Source organism: Aotus nancymaae, unplaced genomic scaffold, assembly GCF_030222135.1.
Source record: "Aotus nancymaae isolate 86718 unplaced genomic scaffold, 86718_ANA_hifiasm-v0.15.2.pri h1tg000108l, whole genome shotgun sequence".
Lineage (NCBI taxonomy): Eukaryota > Metazoa > Chordata > Mammalia > Primates > Aotidae > Aotus > Aotus nancymaae.
The window spans coordinates 5,476,283-5,493,356 of record NW_026988523.1 but is presented as its reverse complement, the minus strand read 5'-3'; the positions used below and the strand labels follow the sequence as shown (position 1 = coordinate 5,493,356).

At 33.2% G+C, this 17,074-nt stretch overlaps 1 protein-coding gene across 6 annotated transcripts in view; it reads right to left on the bottom strand.

Annotated features, from left to right (window-relative positions):
* Nucleotides 1-17,074, bottom strand: part of SUCO (SUN domain containing ossification factor) — a 78,584-nt gene that overhangs the window by 3,876 nt on the left and 57,634 nt on the right. For all 6 annotated transcript variants that reach the window (XM_064370659.1, XM_064370656.1, XM_064370657.1 and 3 more), the window contains 6 exons: nt 16,606-16,696; nt 12,637-13,800; nt 11,509-11,596; nt 8,723-8,827; nt 6,736-6,890; nt 6,137-6,228 (listed from right to left, as the gene is read on the bottom strand). In XM_064370659.1, coding sequence (XP_064226729.1) covers nt 6,137-6,228; nt 6,736-6,890; nt 8,723-8,827; nt 11,509-11,596; nt 12,637-13,800; nt 16,606-16,696 — 1,695 coding nt within the window. The remainder of the gene's footprint in view (nt 1-6,136; nt 6,229-6,735; nt 6,891-8,722; nt 8,828-11,508; nt 11,597-12,636; nt 13,801-16,605; nt 16,697-17,074) is intronic.

The window sequence follows — 17,074 nt, the reverse complement described above, 5'->3', positions numbered from 1 at the left end:
TGTGCAACAAGTAGTCGTGACCATGTTTGGAAGTCAGTTAGAGAAGTAAACATAAAAAGAGATCCAACATATTTTTCTCTCTTTATTACTATGATCAAAACTATAAAATCCAAAATCTAAAAACAGCTAGAACATGCAGTATATATTCCTAAGCAATAATGAACATTTCTGGCATAGTGAGTAAATTAGATTAGTTTTAGCCCAAAGTTCCTAAGATTTCATTACTCTAAGCAGATTTCAGATATTTCCCTATCCTACCTCCACACTGACAAAATAAACACACATAAAAGAGAGGCTATGAGACTTTAGTCCTATTCAATCCACTAAAAGTAAACAATTTAAAGTCTGACAAAGACAAAAGCTTATTCATAGCAAATTCACTATAAAATCTTCATGTTTGGGAAATTTATTAATACCACAATTCAACCAATTATAATTTTTACATTATATTCCAGAGATTTATTAGAAAGTCATCAAATATATGAAAATATCAAATCGTTCCTCTAAATAGTCATTTCTATCACATTACTAAACTTATTTTTTTTTTAATGATATCTATTTCTAGAAACAGAATGATGTCTATTTCTAGAAATAGTTAACGTCTCCAATGAAAGCAAGCAAGTGATGATGTGTTTTGCTTTGTTTTTTTAATCACTAAAAGCATTGAAGAGCTGCCAATAAAGTAATCCCTAGGCTAAAACTGAAAGACAGTGGGAACCCGGACAGTCAAGTGGAAAACAAAAGTCATTTTTACCCTGAGAACATTTGCCAACACAAGAATATATGAACTTTGGTTCTGATGGTACCATAAGGGCCTGATCAGATATCAGGTCCTAGGGCCCACCCAAAGTTTAGTATAATAAGATACCACCTCCCTGCGTACAGTAAGCTGAGACTCCAAAGGACTAACTATAACCTCAGGGAAAGAATGAAGTCATGCATGAACTTGCAGTCCAAATTCTCATCACCTGGTGGCCCAACAAACCTCAAGTCATGAATGTAAGGTATTAAAAGCATGTAACAGACACACAAATTCCCTCTCAAATAAGAACCTATATTCTAGGCCTCAAATTCTCCCTACAGATAATTTTTCAAAGAGAAAAAGTAGCACACAAAGACACAACACACCTTACAAAGACAATGAACAGATTCACAAAAATTTAAGATATTAGAATTATCAAACACAAACTGTAAAGACAATTATGCTTAATATGTCTAAAAAATAAGCTTGAAAATATCTTCAGGAAACATGTAACAAGAAAAAAACAGACCTGGAGTTTAAAAAAATACAAAAAGAATTCCTCGAAATGGAAAAAATAACTGAAACTGAAAACTCAACGAATAAATTTAGGAACAGCAAGACTGCTGGCCTGGAAGCATATCAGAAGATAACATCCAAAATACACCTCAAAAAGCCAAAAAGACAGAATAGTTTACAAGACAGGGAAGATACAGGGAGAAGTAGTACATTTAATTAAATACAAGAATCTAAAAGAGACTGGGGCACAGGGAGGAAAAAATAATGGTTGAGAATTTCTTAGTACCAATAAAAGAAACCTACCAATCCAGAGCTCCAAAGAGCCTCACAAATCTCAAAATGATAAAGAAAAAAAAGAGGAGATTAGTATTTCAGTTTTAACTTATGGCAAATGAAAGCTCTGAAGAATAAAGAAATTAGTAAATGTGAGTAAATTTAATGAATATTAAGTATAAAAAGAAATAATACCTAGTTGAATTAAAGTTAAACAGAAAAATAGAATAAAAATAGACAAGAACAGTAACATACAAATATGGCTGGGGAAAAATAAGAGTTTTAAGATCTCTGTATTGTTCAGGAGAAGATACAAGTATTGATGAACTTGAGACTTTGGCAGGCATTAATACTTGTAACTTCTAGGGTAACTAGTAAAAGAACAGAACCAACACACAACTTCCAACTTAATGGCAGTAAAGGGGCATATTTACTTCCCCCCCAACAAAAAATCTTAATGAAGGCAAGGAAGGGGAAAAAAAAAGACAAAAATTGGATAACCCTGCCCATCTAATTTTTATAAGCCTTACATATCAAAACTCAACAAGAGAAAATATTACATGCCAATCTTATTCATATAGATGCAAAATTCCTACATAATTATCTAACAAATTATATAGAAATAATACATGCAGTACAGAATCCACAGACATATATATCATGACCAAGTGGTACTAAAAATGCAATTAAATTTTAACATTAGAAAATCAATATAATTCATGTTCATGACATAAAAATGGAAATAAAATCTAATATTAAAAATCTATAAAATACCTATGACAATAGGTAACACATAATGACAAAATACATAATAAAAAATTCACAAAACAACTATGACAAATATAATCTTAGCAGTAAGACAATGCAAGTTTTCCCTTTGGGAACAAGACAAAGATACTTGTCAATTACTTCTATTTAACACTGCTGAAAATGCAAGCCAAGACAGTTAAGAAAGCAAAAGAAATAAAAGCTATCAGGACTGCAAAGGAAGAAACAAAACTGTCTTTTTTCTCAGTATCTGTACCTGTATTCACTGAAAATCCAAAATAATCTGCAAGTGAACTAGTAAAACAACATTGCTTATATAGAAAGTTCACCCTAAAATTCACATAAAATCTCAAGAGACCTAAATATGGAAAATAATTTTAGAAAGAACGAAGTTAGATAACTCACACTTCCAAATTTCAACACACATTACAAAGCTACAGTAATCAAAGTAGTAGAGTACTGGCATAAACACAGACAAATACACCAACGTAACAAAATAAAGAACCCAGAGATAAGCCCTCATGTACATGGTCGAATCATTTTTAATAAGGGTGCCAAGACCACTCAATGGGAAAAAGACAGTCTCTTCAACAAATGGTAGTTAGAAAACTGAATATTGACATTCAAAAGAATGAAACTGGGCCCTTATCTTACACTATATACAAAAATTAACACAAAATAGATTAAAGACCTAAATCTATAAAAGTCTTAGAATAAAACATAGGGGAAAACCTTCATGACCTTGAACTTGACAATGATTTCCTAGATATGACCCAAAAGTACAGGCAACAATAACACAATAGACAAATGGGACTTCACTGAACTTAAAAACTATACATCAAGAACACAATCAAAACAGTGAAAAAGCAACCTAAAGCATGAAGGAAAATATTCACAAATCAAATTATCTAATGGGGGTTATAATCCAGAATGCGGGTTATAAAGAATTCCCTGAACTCAACAAAAAAATCAAATGAACCAACTAAAAAAATGGGCAAAGGACCTGGAAACACATTTTTCGAAAGAAGACATACGAATGGCCAACAAGCATACTGAAAATATGCTGGACATCACTGATCATCAGAGCAATGCAAATCAAAACCATGAGACATTAGCTCACACCCATTAGGATTACTACTATGAAAAACTGGAACGTTTATGAGTTATTGGTGAGATTGTAAAATGGTGCTGTCACTATGGAAAACACTACGGAGATCTGGTAAAAATTAAAATATCGACTACCAGATGATCTAGCAATCCCACTTCCAAGTATATAGCTAAAAGAACAGAAAGCAAGGTTTCAAAGAGATATTTGTATACCCCTGAGCAGCACTACTCACACAACGGCCAAGAGGGGAAGCAATCCAAATGTCTACTTACAGATGAATGGATAAAGAAAATGTGATATATAAATACAGTGGATTGACTATCATTCACTCTTTAAGGGAAAAAAATTCTGTCATATGCTATAATATAGATGAACCTTGAGGACATTATATTGAGTGAAATAAGCCAATCACATGAAGACAAATATTGTATGAGTCCACTTGTATGGGGTACCTGAAGTAGTTAAATTCACAGAAACAGAAAATAGAATAGTGGTTGCCAGGGACTGAGGGAAGGAGAAAAGGGGAATTGGTTAGTGAACAGAGTTTAGATTTGCAAGATGAAAACATTTCAAAGATCTGTTTCACAACAATATAAATATACTTAATATTAATGAATTGTGCACTTAAAAACTGTTAAAATGATAAATTTTGTGTTTCTTATCACAATAAAAAAAGACATGGTCTCTCCCACAGAGCTTAGAAGTGAAAATAAGGCAAGTAAAAATAGGTAAAATCAAAGCATACTATGGTAAGTGCCATAAGAAGAGAACTTACTGCCGGGCGTGTAGCTCATGCTCGTAATCCCAGCACTTTGGGAGACCGAGGAAGGCAGATCACGAGGTCAAAGAGTTCGAGACCAGCCTGGCCAACATGGTGAAACCCCGTGTCTACTAAGAATACAAAAATTAGCCAGGTGTGGTGGCACGTGCCTGCAATCCCAGCTACTCAGGAGGCTGAGGCAGGAGAATCACTTGAACCTGGGAGGCAGAGGTTACAGTGAACAGAGATCATGCCACTGCATCCCAGCCTGGGTGACAGAGCAAGACTCTGTCTCAAAAAAAAAGAAGAGAACTTATCAAACAATAGAAGAAATGAATTAACTATTGGTAGAATCAGGACTAAAGTCAGTCTCCTACCTACTCTACTCAACTTTCTTTACTTGTAAAGATAAACCAAGATGACGTTATTGTTTAAAATAGAAGTAATTCTATTATCAGGTACAAATAGCTACTCTATTTGGCCCTAAAAAACTGGATAAAGAGAAAATAAATAAGATAGTCATGATTTCACTTAAGATTAGAAATGCTGAGAAGTAAAAATCTAATGTATTTCCTAATTGTGTGAGTATACCTCAAATAAGGAATGTTTAGAATGTGGAGTAACTGTAACTCTCATATGCAGCTGATAGAAGAACAAATTCATATAACAGTCTGGAAAACTGTGTGACAGTATTTGCTAAAGCTGAACACACACATACCCTATGATCCACCAATCCCATTTATAGTATATACCCAACAGAAATGCACATATGTATTTACCAAAAAATAGGTAACAACCTCAAAATGAAAATAATATAAATGTAAATGAATAATGTATAATATATGTATATAATAGAATACTATAAGGAACAAAAATAAACAATTGACTATAGTCAATGGCATGGTGAATCTCACAATAGACTCAAAAAGTGGCTACTCTAGGAAAGGATTGGCAGTGACTAAGAGAACACATGGAAAGTATTTGAGGTACTAATGTTCTACTTCTTAATTTAGGTGTTGTTTACACAGCTGTATTCAGTTTGTGAAAATTCAGTAAGTTTCACATATGTAATATTTTCTTGTATGTAATATTTAAATTAAAATTTTCACTTATAAAAAGACATATCAACCAAAAGAAAAAGAAAAAAACAAGGAGGAAGAAGATATTTGCTAGTCTTACTTAACACACATGTAATGGGTTAAGTCTGTAAAGCTTCGTGATAATAATAAACTAGTGAAGCCCAGGAATGATTACCTGAATAATTTAATCAACTGAAACATGGTACTCAGTTACTAAATCCTAAAGACAGGGGAAACAACCCATGATTATTAAGAAAGCACTCCTAAATGAAACATGTAATTAATTTATTTTAATATTAGTATGAAAACAAATTTCTAATTCTCTTAATAAGCATTAATTACAAGACAGTGAAACAGGAAAATATCCCCTCAGTACACATCCATTCACTTAAATGTAAGTATTTAGTGTTAGACAACAGAACCTAATTATAGGTTCTGGGGCAAAAAAAAAAAAAAGAAAAGACAGACCAGATTTTTGTTCATAAAGTGCCTCACAGTCCTAAACTAGAGACAAAAGGGGTCCTACCTGTATAAGAAGAGGAGGCAGAAAAGCACAGGATGCTATGGGAGCACACTCAGGTTTTCCATATCTGTTGAACTTTCTCAAACATCCCTTTCTAAAAAGAAATACTTCTAAACAGGAGCATGTGCAAACAAAGCTACCAAGCGCCAATTAAACTAAGCCCCCCTCCCTACCCTCTGGGCTTTTAGGAACGAAGATAGATAAAAAATGTGAAAATGATACAGTGGCTTTGACACAGTACAAAGACAAAGGCTACTTATATCCATCTTTTATTGCAGATGGTTATGAACACAACACTGAAGTTATCTTTATGCCAGAAGCTAGTTTCATGTTTATATATACATATTATATATACACAAAAATCTACCTTCTTTGCCAGTTAACTGTAGAGACTTGGATCTGATGAGTGGGAATGAAGTTCTTCTTTTCAAATTCATATCATCATAGGAAGAGAAACACCTAACATGTTAAGAAAAATACATATTGGTTGCAACAAGAAAGTACATATAATTTACTCTTTTGTTGAGGCTAAACAGAGGTTATTGAGAACTGTGCTTACCATGCAAGACTAACTCTAATACTCCAGTTACTGCTAATACAGGTAAAAAAAAAATTTAAAGATGTCTGTCTATAGAGATCTTTAAATTTTCTAAATACCTTTTAGAAAAGGTACTGTACTAAAATATGTATTCTCTTCCTCCTTTGAATTCCACATTTGAGCAACTTTCTCAACCAAATATTTAAAGGGTTTCATGCCCTTACTATTAGTGTTTTCTTTGTTAGTCTACACAGCCATGTTAGGCACAGGAAGATCGCACTATCCAATAATGTGTTTAACATTTTGGTTTCAAGATAATCATATAGGGAAAGGAATTACCTCACTCTCCCTTTATTTGCTTAAAATTTCTCAAAAATATATAGAAAACGGTAAAAAAATAAAATTGTGAAATATAATGCTGACATTACCTTTTAGGGCTTGGATACTGATTACTTTCAGGAAGTTTTGAAATATAATCTCCATCAAATTGAGAAGTGTTTCGACAACGCTGCATACAAAGCATCAGTCCCAAAATAACACAAAGAACCAAAGATATGACAAGATAGCTTTGACGATCTGAAACCTGAGATGAGAAGAGGATGAAATCATAATCATAGGAAATCATATTAGGAAAAATATAAGGGTATCTAAAATTCAAAGGAGAAATTATTTTAAATATATTTTTTTTAATGTGCTTCAAAGACCAGAAATGCAGGGCATGTTCTTTGAAAATAAACTATGACATTGAAAAAAAAATTCTTTCCAGCCTTCCAATTCTTTCTATAGGAGTGAAACCTACGGAAAAGTTTTAGAAATAAAACAATAAACATATTTATGCTTTTATCTATCTCACCAATTGTTCAACTGTTAACATTTTGTCACGTCTGTCTTTCCGTTTACACTACCTTCTCCTCAGGGAGAAAAAATAATTGTGCTTTCACCCAGTCTTTCTATCTTATAAAAACGAACTAGCAAACACCTAGTTATTTACACCCAAAACTTGGAGATCAACCTTAATTCCTCAAGGCGTATTCTTCTACAACTTAAAAATATTCTGAATTCAAAAAGTTTACACTATTCTCCACTTTTAAAATCCTAGTCAACATCACTTCATCCAGGCTACTCAATTACCTGTTTTTTCTTTCTTTCTTTTTTTTTTTGAGACAGAATCTTGCTCTGTTGCCCAGAGACCTTTGCTTACTGCAACCTCTGCCTCCCAGGTTCAAGTGATTCTACTGCCTCAGCCTCCCAAGTAGCTGGGATTACAGGCACACACCCCTACACCCGGTTAATGTTCTTGTATTTTTAGTAGAGATGGGCTTTCATCATGTTGGCCAGGCTGGTCTTCAACTCTTGATCTCCAGTGACCTGACTGCCTTGGCCTCCCAAAGTGCTGGGATTATAGGCATACGCCATTGTGCTTGGCCTGCAATCACCTCTTAATTGGTTTCCTATCTGCTTCTGCTCCTGCTGTTCCCCAACAGGTAATTCTCCATAGAGCAACAAATGGAGAGTTTCTCAAAGTGCTAAGCATTAATGACATGACCGGTATCACTTCTTAATACTTTCCAATGATACAATGATTCAAATAAAATTCAGACTCTAAATTGTCTACAAAGTCCTACATGACCAGGCTTCTGCCAATATCCTGAACCCATTTCTCAGCTTCACTTCTCTCACTCACTGCTCCAGCCATAGTAGCTTTCTTTCTGCCCTCAGATACATCACTCTGTTTCTACTCTCCAGTCCTTTGCCCTAGTTCTGCTAGAAACAGGTTTGTTATCATTCCAGGCAATGTGTGGTTGCTAACTCCTCTTGAGCACTTAGTTCTAATACCACCTCCTCAGATAAGCCTTCAAAGATCACTCTAACTAATGCAGCATCCCTTACCGCCACCACCCTACACAAACACATTTTTCTTCACAGTACGTATCACTAGGAGAAATTATCACATATTTATTTACTATGTGTATTCTTTCCCTCCCCCAGGACATAAACCCTGTGAGGCCAGGGACTATTCACTACCATATGCCACAACCTAGGACTGTACAGCTCACACTTCACATATACTAGATGCTCAAAAATACTTTTTAAATCAATGAAATTTTTACTTTGTTAAGCAACTTTATAAGTCTTTTTTAATGGAAAATGAAGTATGTGTTGCTACTATCAATGTTTACAAAAGGCCTGCTAGAAGTTTTATACCTATATCATAGGTATGGCCTAAATTATGAAAGCCATATTTTACAAAAGCCAAAACTTAAAAATGCCACATTCTGGTTTTTGAAAAAGTTCACTCTAAATGACAATTTTGTTTGGTCAAAGTTTTAGGTTCCATGTTCTTGTTAACAAGCCTGCCTTTATGACAACCTCTATACATGCATTGGGTCTCACAATACCAGCAGTAACAATTACCTCCCGTTTCAATTCTGCTACTGTTGTTGATAAATTTGAAACAAGCTGTGTCACGTTGCTCAGCTGTGCCTGTAGCAACTGGATGGCTTCAGTTTGCCGCTGATCCTATGATTTAAAAAAAAATTATTTTTCTTTGAATATAAACTACAAACTATTAACGTCATAAATTGAAGTAAAACAATCTTAAAAAACCATTAAGTTATTCCAAAACAAATGTATTAACAGGAATCTCAGTAAGTATTGTAAACTTTGAACAGAAATTTAAAAAATAAACAAAACACTTCAAGAATGTGGGACTGTGTCTAACCCTCCCCAACAAGAATTATTATTATTTTTTGTCGCTCACTGCTACAATGTGAAATACTGCATAACAGAAGTTGATAAATTACTTTCAAATTAACATAGGTTCCATATATATAAACTAGCATATAACCAGAAATATTTAAAAAGTCCCTTAGTGTTTTTAACAAAGCAGTTGGTACAAAGACAAATTGAAAATTTTCTGAAGAATGGTTTTGGTTATAAAGTAGGCTCAAAACAAAGTCTTAAAAATTTCGTTCATAGCATATTATGTTGGAACTTAGGATGGTACATAATGAAATATCTATGGTTGTTCATCTAATCAATGCTAAAATATCACCAATGAAAGAAATTATCTTTTCTTTTTTCTTAGGCAGCACTAAATTTTAGAAACTTTTATCATCAACAAATATGTCTTATTTATAATACAATTTGTATGCATATTTTAAGGAATCATATATCACATTCATCGTTATGACCCTATATTAGGGAGACTTAAACTGAAAATCTGAACTTATTAAATAAAGTTAGGGAGGAAGAAACAAGGGCAGGAAGAAATCAAGGAAATCTAAAGCTCTTTTAGGACACTATATGAAATACCTACATAACCATTTATTATTCTACACCTAAGTTTTTCATATTTTGATTCAAAAAAGTTTTAAGTTTCAGTTGTGCACATGTGTGTGGAGAGGGTAAGTGTATAAAACTGCAACAAAAGATTTCACTTACTTCCCTTACTGTGATCCACTATGGTACTTTCTATCCTACTTCATCTTACCAAAATGCTAAATGTGACATTTTAAATTGTTTCTTTTGAATCCTGACTTACATTTGACTCTGATAAATTCAAGACAGTTATAAACATTTAAAGGACAAGCTATTAAAGTTAATGAATTGGTTAACACTCCTAATCAGGATTAACTTTCAACACTATTAATATACAACATGGTTGAAAAGTACTTACATATGTCTTTGAGACACAAGACACAGATGTTACATATTAGCAAAGAGAAAATACAGAGGAAGGGGCAATCGTATTAAAATTAATTAACAGCTAAATAAAACACTGTGTTCATGAGCCAGAAGCCTTAATATTAAGATGACAATTATGCAAATTAATCTATAAATTCATCAACACAATCCAAATCAAGATTCAACTTTTTTTTTGGTAGAGACTGACAAACTGAGCCTAAAATCCATATAGAAATGCAAAACACTACCACAGCCAAAACAATCTTGTAAAAGAATAAAATTGGAGGACTTAACATTACCTGACTTAAAATGTTAATATAAAGCTACAGCAAACATAACATTATGTTGTTACCTTAAAGACAAACAGATCAATAGAACAAAAGCCCAGAAATAGACCCACATATATATGGTTAACTTATTTTTATCAAATGCACAAAGGAAATTCTGTGGAGAAAGGATAGTCATTCCAACAAATGATTCTAGAACAAATGGATATCCATATGCCTTGCTCTTCTGATCCTGACTTTCCAAAAAGAACTTTGATCCATACCTTGTAACACATAAAAGTTAACTTAAAATGAATCACAGGCCTAACATAAAACTAAAGCTATTAAACTTCTAGGAAAAACAAAGGAAAAAAAATCTTTGTGACTTTGTGTTAGGCAAAGATTTCACAGAGCAAAGAGAAAACCGATATATTGGGCTTCAAAAAATCAAAAACTTCTGCTCTTCAAACAACAGTGTAAAGACAGTAAGAAAACAAATAATGGATTAGGAGAAAATATTTGCATAGCATATCTCCAATAAGGACTTATATTCATAATATGTAAAAAAAAAACCTCTCAAATCTCAGCAACAGGAAAACAAATCAAAAAGAAAGGAACAACAATTATAATATGCCATGAATGGGAGAGTAAGATGGACCTAACAAAACTCTCTAAAATATGAGGCCTCCTCACTTCACCATCCCCTAGTCCCAAATAACCTTTTAGAAAAGTATAAAATTTCTTTATTATGTGATAACACACATATCACACTAGAGGTGCAATATTGAAATAGTTCCCTTAAAATCAAGATAGAGGAATGGTCATAACTACCAGTCCTACTGTATCACTATATAGCTCTAGCCAAGAGATAGAGAAAAAAAAATCAAAAGGTATGATGATCAAAAAGAAGAAACAAAGCTGTTTGTACTTGCAGTCGGTAAGATTATCTACATTAAAACACACACACAATTTTAGACTTCAACAAAGTTTCAGGAAAGTTCACTGCATTTCTACTTAACACATATACACAATATACTATGAATAATGCTCAAGAAAACTTTCTCTAGAGAAGATAATGATGCTAATAGCTATGTAACTTTCCAAACATGACATCATACTAATATAACAGGCTTAATCACCAGCTAGCAGGGGGAAAAAGTGAAAACACAATACTTAACCTTTTATCAGTGAGATCCCACAGAATTCAGTGGAAATTTATGTAAAAAGTAAATAAGGGTGAAGACCAACCTGTTCCTCTGCTATTCTTGAAGTATTCTGAAGTTTTATAATTGTTTTATTGAAAGCCTTTTGCATTTCTTCCATTTGTTTTCGGTACCTATGGAGTAAGAATTGGTTTAAATTAGCTTTAATTTCTTATTTATTCCACTTAGTAATGGAAACACACTTCTGATTTTGATATATGAGGCAAATCTAATTTTCTTAAAGTAACTCTTATTCAGGCCTATGCAATAAAATTCTTTGTAGCTTTTGCTATGTAAAATTTAGTAATTTCTATGGTTCCCTTGGGATGCAGATGGAGGTAGGGAAAAGTAAGAGCAGGTATGGGGTAGCTAAGCGGGCATGTCACACATGAACACACACAAACACGATTAGCCACTTAATTCCATGTATGAGTTAGAAAAAATCCCTATTTCAGATGACAGCTTATTAGTGGCATTTCAATTTAAGAGGTGTAAGAAAAGGTGGTGTTTCAGGAACTCTGGACACTTGTGCCTAGATGACTGCAAAATGTTAGTAGAGAAGCCCTAAGGACAGACAATGGACATACAAAGGATAAAAAAAGAGTAAATAGGTTTAAAAAGCCATGCCTGGTGTCTTAACGATTTGGCACTGCCTCTGGAACTTAAAAGCAGAAATTATTACAACTAGAACTAAGATACTGAGACCTGTTTAAAAGAGGGCAAACTGCATTTGTGCCTAATCATCTAGTTCAGTCCATCCCTGTCTTCACTTATCCAAACTCTTAAATGATATCTGGTCAAATTCCACTAAAAGCCTTAAAATCGATATACTATCATTTTTTCCATGAGCCCTCTAGGAATCAAGCAGAAAAAGGCTAAAGTTAAACAACAGAAAAAAAGATGAAAGTGAGTATAGGTAATTTAAACTTGTTGCCAGCCTAGTAATAAGTGTGTTGTCACTGGTAAGTACTTTTAAAATTAAAAACAAAAAATCAATTTATTAAGTCACTGATCAGCATTCAAATAGCTTACTTTCTCTCTCTAGCTAAAATTGTGCTTACCTCTATTATATCAGGAGATAATTAAATCCTCTCCTTCTGTAATCACAGGTCATACTCTACGCTACATAACCCATTGTGTGAAGCTGACTGTGCTAATTCATAATAAAGCTTACCTTTGGCTAAGCTCCTCCAGATAGCGACCACTGAGAGACATGTTAACTTCTAAGGCTTTAATACGATTATTAAGTCTCATAAATACTGACTCCTTTTGGTTTGATCCATGTACAAGATTTCCATTAGCATATCCTAGATCTGTAGAATTTTGCAATTCAGCATAAAAATCTGTAGCTGTCCTCTGTAAACCTCTCAAAAGGGCATCTTCTGGAGACTGTTCTTCTTCTTTTACTTCGGATAATGAAGAAGAATCCACAACAGAAGTCAAAGTTTGCTTTGCTGTATCAGCTATATTTATTTTGGCTTCCCCATCTTCATTGTCAGGTACAGCTGTATTTATTGGTGGCACTATTGTTTCAGACAGCTTTGTGAAAATTTGCATGGAGTTCACATCTTGTTTTACAATATTATCCGTTACCTCATTAACTTTATTTGTTTCATAGGCAATCGATGGTTTCTCTATAGAACTAAAGCTCTCAGACTTTTGTTCTGTTTCATTATCAATCTCAACAGAACTCTCTTGGGGAATCACTTGTGATGGTATATGTCCTGCCTCATATTTAACAGACTCAGATACTTCTATTTTAGGCAAGAGATTGATTTCTGGGGTAATATCTAAAAGAAAAGGCTGAGAGAGAATTTGAGAATGGCTTGGTTCAAGTTCAACTGCATCTACAGTGTGATTCACCAAGTCATCTTGGTGCATACTACTACTTAAATCACCAAGAACAACAGTTTCAGCTTCCCTTTCTATATTCTTATTTTCCAATTCTCCACTCAGTGGTTGCAATACTGAAACATCTACTGATTCTGCAGGAAGTAGTAAGGGTGGTTCAGCTGACACAAGATAATCTTTTCCTTTACTCAAAGCAGTTCTGCTGCGCTGCCGATAAAGAGCAACTCCAACTGAACACCATTTATATATGTATTCCGAAAAACTAGAAATACAACAAATTGTGGTCAGTTCACTGCAAAATATTTGTGTCTCTGACTCAAACCAGGGGGATGATTCATCTTCCTGTTCACCGCTGCCCAGAAGGGTCACTGTAGATGGACTTGCCTCCTCTTCCTCCTCTTGAACTAATTGTACAATGGGACTCTCTTTCGGAGTATCTGGTCTTGACGGCTCCATGTCATGTGTGTGTACTTCAGTAGTTACATGCCTAGAAATACATATATCATAATTATAAATCAGTTACTTAGAAGTCTAAAGTTAAAATATGTTTAAGAAAAATAAATGTATTCATACATAAGATAAAAGGAAGGCTGGAAATAGAAAAGAAACTCAAGTTATTTTTGGATGAAATTTTCACCTTAAAAACATTTTCATTATAAAAACAAATGTTGCTCAGAAATAAAAGAAATACTATTTATAAAGTGACTAGCCAGATGGCTCAAACCAGCATATTTACCATATCAAACTTGCTTTCTTTTAATCTGTTTAAGAATTGTTTTAAGTGAATACTTCCATTCACTGAATGTATAGTGTACCTTTCCTCTCATAAATATTCACTGAATCTTTACAAGCCTCACTATCCTTTGTATATCAGAAATTAATCCAACTAAGAGCTAGCTTAATAAGCTAGCTTAAATAAGGTCCACAGCTAGAACTAGAATCTAGGCTTCTCAATGCTTATGAGTGTACTTTGTACTTAAATACCCTATTTTCAAAAGGCAGCTACATGTCTCAAAAGAATGATTTGAGGAATTCCAATGCAGCATTAACACACACACACACGCACGCACACACGCGCACACACACACCCCTCCACACATAGGATTATCTGCTTTAAGGACAAGAAACATATCTCCTTCCCTAAAATAATTTTGCTATCATGTAGGCTAATCTTTTATTATTAAAAGCCAAATAGTTAACCATTTTAATAACAATTCTGGCTTATGATAAGCTAATAGTGCTGCTATTAAACTAATGGTGTCACTATTAATTTTTTATTCCATTTTGAGGCTGTGGAGTATGTATGAGGCATACAGGAGAGTGGAAGGATGAAGTTTATATAAACAGTGTTATAAATTATAATGCTTGTGGTTCCTTCTAAGATAAGGATGGTTAATTTCTGGGTGTACCCTTATACATAAAAGGTCCAATAAAAAAAATACGGCAATTTAAATACCACAAAGAATTACACTCAAACATACATTTTCCCATTACTAAGCATGCCAGGAAATGTCTTCAAATAAAGACTAATGTCACAATAGAAAAGATAGAAGTAATAAAATGGACAGTATCTATAAGGTAGATTTTCAAAATTTAAACATAATTGGACTACACTTCATTAAAAAATATATTTATAGTCATACATATTTCGTCTCTAGTAGTATTTCTTATATATTCAGGTAATATATTGCTTTTCTACCAAATAATTTATAACAGCAGAAAAAAGTAATGTCTGAAGAAGGGGAGAGAGAAAAATTAAATTGAATTTGGTAAAAAATACTGAATATAGATGTTATATACCATCTATACACAGCATAATTAGAAATATACTTTAAAATTTTTTTCTCAAATTCACATGGCAAAACTTACTAAAACCTAGAAAAAAAAATAAGTCAGCTTTCCATAACTTTAACAGTGACATCCTATCATGGATTCCTTCATTTTCGCTGTTTTCTTCAAAAGATTGCTTCAAAAGCATTAAAAAGAATTTAAGACGAACATAAAGAAATACTGAATAAAAAATTATGCAAAAATATCTATTAAAAACTAATATGGAAAAATAAAAACAGCTACATTAGCCTGTGACTACAGCTTTCAACAAATATTCCTATCGACTTGTGCATATATGTAAGTATGTGTATGAAAGTGTGTACATGTGTATATGTATCTATAAAACCAAATTAGTTTAGTTTTGAAAAATACGACGTACTGTGTGTTGTTAACTGAAGAAACCTAGTTACAAAATCAGGAACAGCAATCACAGTCCATATAATTAGAAACACCAAGAATGTCTCTATCCCCAATAGATTTCTTAGGTCCTTTTAGGAATCAATAACACATATGCTATATTTTCTCTCTAATCACCCAATAAATCTCTCCAATAACTTTCAGGATTAATACAGGATAATATCATTTTCTCACCATGCCTTTCAAAGCACCAAAATCTCATTTTTGAATTAGTATAGTTCTCAGGAATTGCAGTTCAAAGCATACCCACTGAAGGTGTCATTACATACTATTTGGAACTAAGTGGTTCATATCCAAATATCGTATGTTCTTAAGTAGAGTTGCTCTAACACAAAGGACTTGCAAAATTTTGTAGGGAGTGTATCTAATGAAATATACATAAATTAAGTCTACAATAACTACCCAATTACCCAAATCATTACAAGCTTATTGTTTATTATAGATAAGAAGCAGAGGTACCAACAAAAGTAACCATCTCTGGCAGAAAAGAAAAAATGAATATTTATTATATCTGTTATCTCTTTAGATATATCCCTGCCCAAAGTGTCCCCACTGCAACCTGGGGAAAAGCCTACATGATTCAGAGAAATGGAACAGTTAAGAAATTGCTGTGTGGCAAACTCATTATTCATGAACCACTGTTCTAGGTATTTTGGTAGATTTCTAGAGATACCACAGACCAATGCTTTTAAACTTGAATTTAAAAAAGGGGGTCTTTAAAATTTGTCCTCAAGCCTACACCTGCAGAGTAATGTCAATTATTTGCAATATGGAAAAGAGTCACTGGTGGTTGTGAATAATGAAAGTAATATACAATATCAAAAAAAAAAAAAGTTTGATCTGGAATAAAGTATATTCCCAGTATGCATATACACTAATGGGAAGAAGCAACTCAAAGATTTTCTAAGTGGCTGTAGAATGTCTATCCTACCTGAGTCTCTACAAGTAACCATTTCATACACAAATCACAAGTTCCTTTTTTTATACTAATATACTTAGCTTTCCATTGTAATAAAATTCTATTTAATATCACATTATAACTTACTCAGGAGATGGAACAGGAGTTGAAACAGGAGTTGACTCAGGCATTTTAGGTGCAGCTGTTGCAGTGGCATTCTCAGATATACTTTTATTTCCTATTTTAAGAAAGATGCCCAATGTTGAGTTCAATTTTAAAAGCTGTCCCATGAAAATATTTTACTAAAACAAATAGAACTTTAATTTCTTGGAAGAGAAGAAAAAAGCCAAATAGGTTTGCTACTGCAGACTTTTTCTTAAAAAAAAAAAATCAAATTTCTTTTAGAAAGAAATGATCATATACGATCACAACAAGTAATACATATGGTTTCTCAATTTCTCAGATAATTAAATCAAGTCAGATGACTACGAATGTTGTGTAACTTTACGTGATTAACATGCCTTCTAGATACTGAGAGTTGCTGAAGAGAATGAGAGGAAATAAATGAGTCATTTTAAGTGTTGACTGGATCTAAGCATTTTTTAAAAAAACAAAA